Source organism: Acomys minous (genome assembly GCF_964271855.1).
Source record: "Acomys minous genome assembly, chromosome: 7".
NCBI lineage: Eukaryota > Metazoa > Chordata > Mammalia > Rodentia > Muridae > Acomys > Acomys minous.
Window position 1 is genome coordinate 12,765,443 of NC_140488.1, and position 3,243 is coordinate 12,768,685.

At 41.1% G+C, this 3,243-nt stretch overlaps 1 protein-coding gene across 1 annotated transcript; it reads right to left on the minus strand.

The window, feature by feature from the left end:
• Positions 1-446: 446 nt before the first annotated feature.
• On the minus strand, positions 447-1,674 carry LOC311601901 (uncharacterized protein). The gene is made up of 3 exons (XM_084789655.1): positions 1,264-1,674; positions 776-904; positions 447-631 (listed from the first exon to the last, which is right to left on the minus strand). Exons 1-3 carry the CDS (start codon positions 1,584-1,586, stop codon positions 487-489), a joined length of 597 nt encoding a protein of 198 aa, XP_084645781.1. The 5' UTR covers positions 1,587-1,674; the 3' UTR covers positions 447-486.
• Between the last annotated feature and the right edge of the window lie 1,569 nt (positions 1,675-3,243).

The window sequence follows — 3,243 nt, forward strand, 5'->3', positions numbered from 1 at the left end:
CAGGCATCTCCATCCAAGGGACATGATCAAATATGGGGCACCAGAGTTTGTGTGAGAGTTAGATCTTCTTCTCCACTCAACAGTGGAGAATGTCCATCGGCTAGTCCGGGTAGGGGTTCAAGGTTTTTACTGCCAATTTTTTCCTTGGCTGTTGCCACAGTTTGCGGAGGACCCCAGGGCCCAGACTCGCCTGTAGTTTTCCAGGACCCACTGGATCCTTCCATTTCCTTGCAGCACAAAAAATTAGAAACCCAGAATCTCCTCCTCCAACCAAAGGACACAACAGTAAAACCCGGCGATTTGTACCATAACCCAAAATAAAAACAGTAACTCAATGTTATTTTTCATATAACACATTTTAATATTCACTCCTTCAGTAACACTGATAGATACAGTGTGATAGATTCAGAGTAGTGAATATTAAGGTAAAAGCACAATTGCACAAATCATGAAGTGCCTTGGCTTTGTCTTGTGCGTGGTAGCACATTAGGGTTCATTATTCTGCCCTCTTCTTTGTTTGACAATAGCCATAAATACTGGGCGTTGGATGTTCCTCATCACCAGGGACAGATGGTCAAGGAAGGCATTGATGGATATTCGGAAGATAAGAGGATCATCGGTGGTCCACCTACTAAAAGTGAAGGAGAGACATGAGAGAAAAAATGAGGAATGTGGGCTGTGTCATCATACTGTATCTTCTACTCCATTACAGCACCCTTAAAATACTCATTCCCTCCCAAAGACCATCCCCACTCCAAACTCTGGGAGAACTGACACAGTCAGAATAGTATCATCCACTGTAAACTCCTGTTGAATCATCACTTGCTGGTACTGGACACTTGACGCCAGGGATGCGCATGCTATATTTGCTTCTAAAGCAGTCCGGAATGGCACGGTTACAGAACTGAAGGGAGATATGGTTAAGGTTTTCACTATTGAATTTCCTGTACATTGGGCTTGACTAGACTGCTGAAGTTTACCTTAGCATGGCCCAATGTGACACCCCCCAAAAAAAATCCACAGCAATTTCTTTAGTGGTTATGGTTTTTTATACCCTACATCCTCCTCAGACATGCGCGATTCTCTATCCTGCCTCTATATTAACTTTACCTAGGACTGACTGCCCACAGTATAAACTTTCAATTTCCTCATTAGTAGGCCATAAATCTCCCCCACACCGAGTCCCTTCTCAAATCATCCTTGGATAGATGCCCTGTCTATGCTTCCATACACGGTAAAAAATATGCTCCCCAAGAAGGATACAACTCCAAGAGTCGACTTCCAGCTGTTGTTGTAGCATCTCCGCTGGGTCCCGGGATATTTGCTGCCTGATCATCCTGTGGAGCTATTGCTTCTTCCTCCACGACCACTCTTGCCTCCTCAGCGCTCCTTGAGTCTAGGCTACCTGAGACAACTTGGCTACCAGAGTCTTGTGAATCATTTCCATGAGGGGAGTTACCATGATCATTGCCTGCTTCATCACGCTGTGAGCTAGCTTCGAAATTAGGAGCTCTGGATGTATGCTGCCCATCATCCCCTTCTTCATCACCTGCTCTGAAACCCTTGTCCCCACTGGGATCCTGCATGGTTAAATGAGCTAGCCACTCTGAGTTCCCTGGTTATACCACCGCCCACTCATGTGTTGCTAAGGGAACAAGATGTTCTTTTGCGGGCCCCGCCCTTTGAGATAAAGGGCTCCATTGTGACGTTCACAGTGCTGATGCAATCAAGATCTCCTGACAGAAATAAGGATATCATGAGAACAGGAGACTCATATGAATTACAAAAATAGGAGATTCATAAGAATTAGAAGATGTCCAGAGACATTTCCCAAAGTTCAAGCTCCTTCACCTCTCTTCGGTACAAATGAAGTAATCATAAAACAATGTATGCTTTCTAGTTAGATATTGGAATCATAGTATTATAAAGCAGAAAGCACTGTAGATGGAGATTCTGGATTTGTGTCTTTGGGCAGCTTTAAGGAAATCTGTTTATGTCTTTCTTGAAACCATGAAGCAACAGCACAAAATTCAATCAGTCTTGTTCTCCTGGGCTTCTACACATGAATGGTAGATTCTATTCTGATGCATTAGTTTGGCCCACTTTTTCCTTGTATCTTAATCAGTGTCTTCTGTTCTTGGGATTACATAGAAGGGCAAACTGTCTGTTCTATAATAATTATGGACAGTGAACATGGCCATCATGACTTTTTATGTTTTTAATTATTTAATATAAATTTTAAATTTAAATATATTTTGGTGATATGCTTTCCCTTCCCCAAGTCCTTCTAAATTCTCTTCTCCTCCCTACCCACAAACTTTTAAGTTTCTTCTCAAAACAAAAACCCTATATATCAACAGCAAAAACCCAAACTAAGAAAACTACATAAAATCACACCCAAAAAGAAAACAAAGCAAGAAAAAACAAAAATATTCTGCCAAACAACAAATAGTAACTAAATAATACACACACCACACACACACACACACACACACACACACACACACACACACACACATACACACACACACACACACACACACACACACACACACACACACACACACACACACACACACCAAATGAGTCCATTGTATATTCCTACTCCCAAACAAGAGACCTGCCTTGGAGTGCTTGATATACCCAGTGACATTCCATTGTAGAAAATTTATTTTCCCTCTCCCAGCAGATATAAATGACATCTCCATTTTCCCTAGTAGCTAGATTTTCAATCATTCATTTCTTCTTCCAGTCATTCATTTAAACATTAAAAAATATAACAAAATAAAACATACTAAAATAAAACAAAACCCATCATATTGAAATTGGTTGAGACAAATCATCAGAAGGAAAAGAACACAAAAAAGGTGCAAGAATCAGAAACCCACTCATTTAGTTTGCATAGTCAGGAGTCCCATAAAGACACTAAAGTGGAAGCCATAATATATACAAAAAGGGTATGTATGGCATAGGCCCTGGGCGTGCTGCATCATCCTCTGTAAGTTGATGTGAGATTTGATTATTTTGATTCAGAGAGCCTTGTTTTCTGTTCTTCATTTCCCTGTAGCTCTTACACTCTTTCTGCCTCCTCTTTCACTGGCTCCCTGAACTCTCAAGATATGGATTTGATGGAGATATTTTGTTTAGTGCTGAGGGTTCCAAGTCTCTCACTCTCTGTATAAAGTCTCCTTTTAGGTCTCTATATGTATTAACATTTGTTGCAGGAGGAAGCTTCTTTGACTC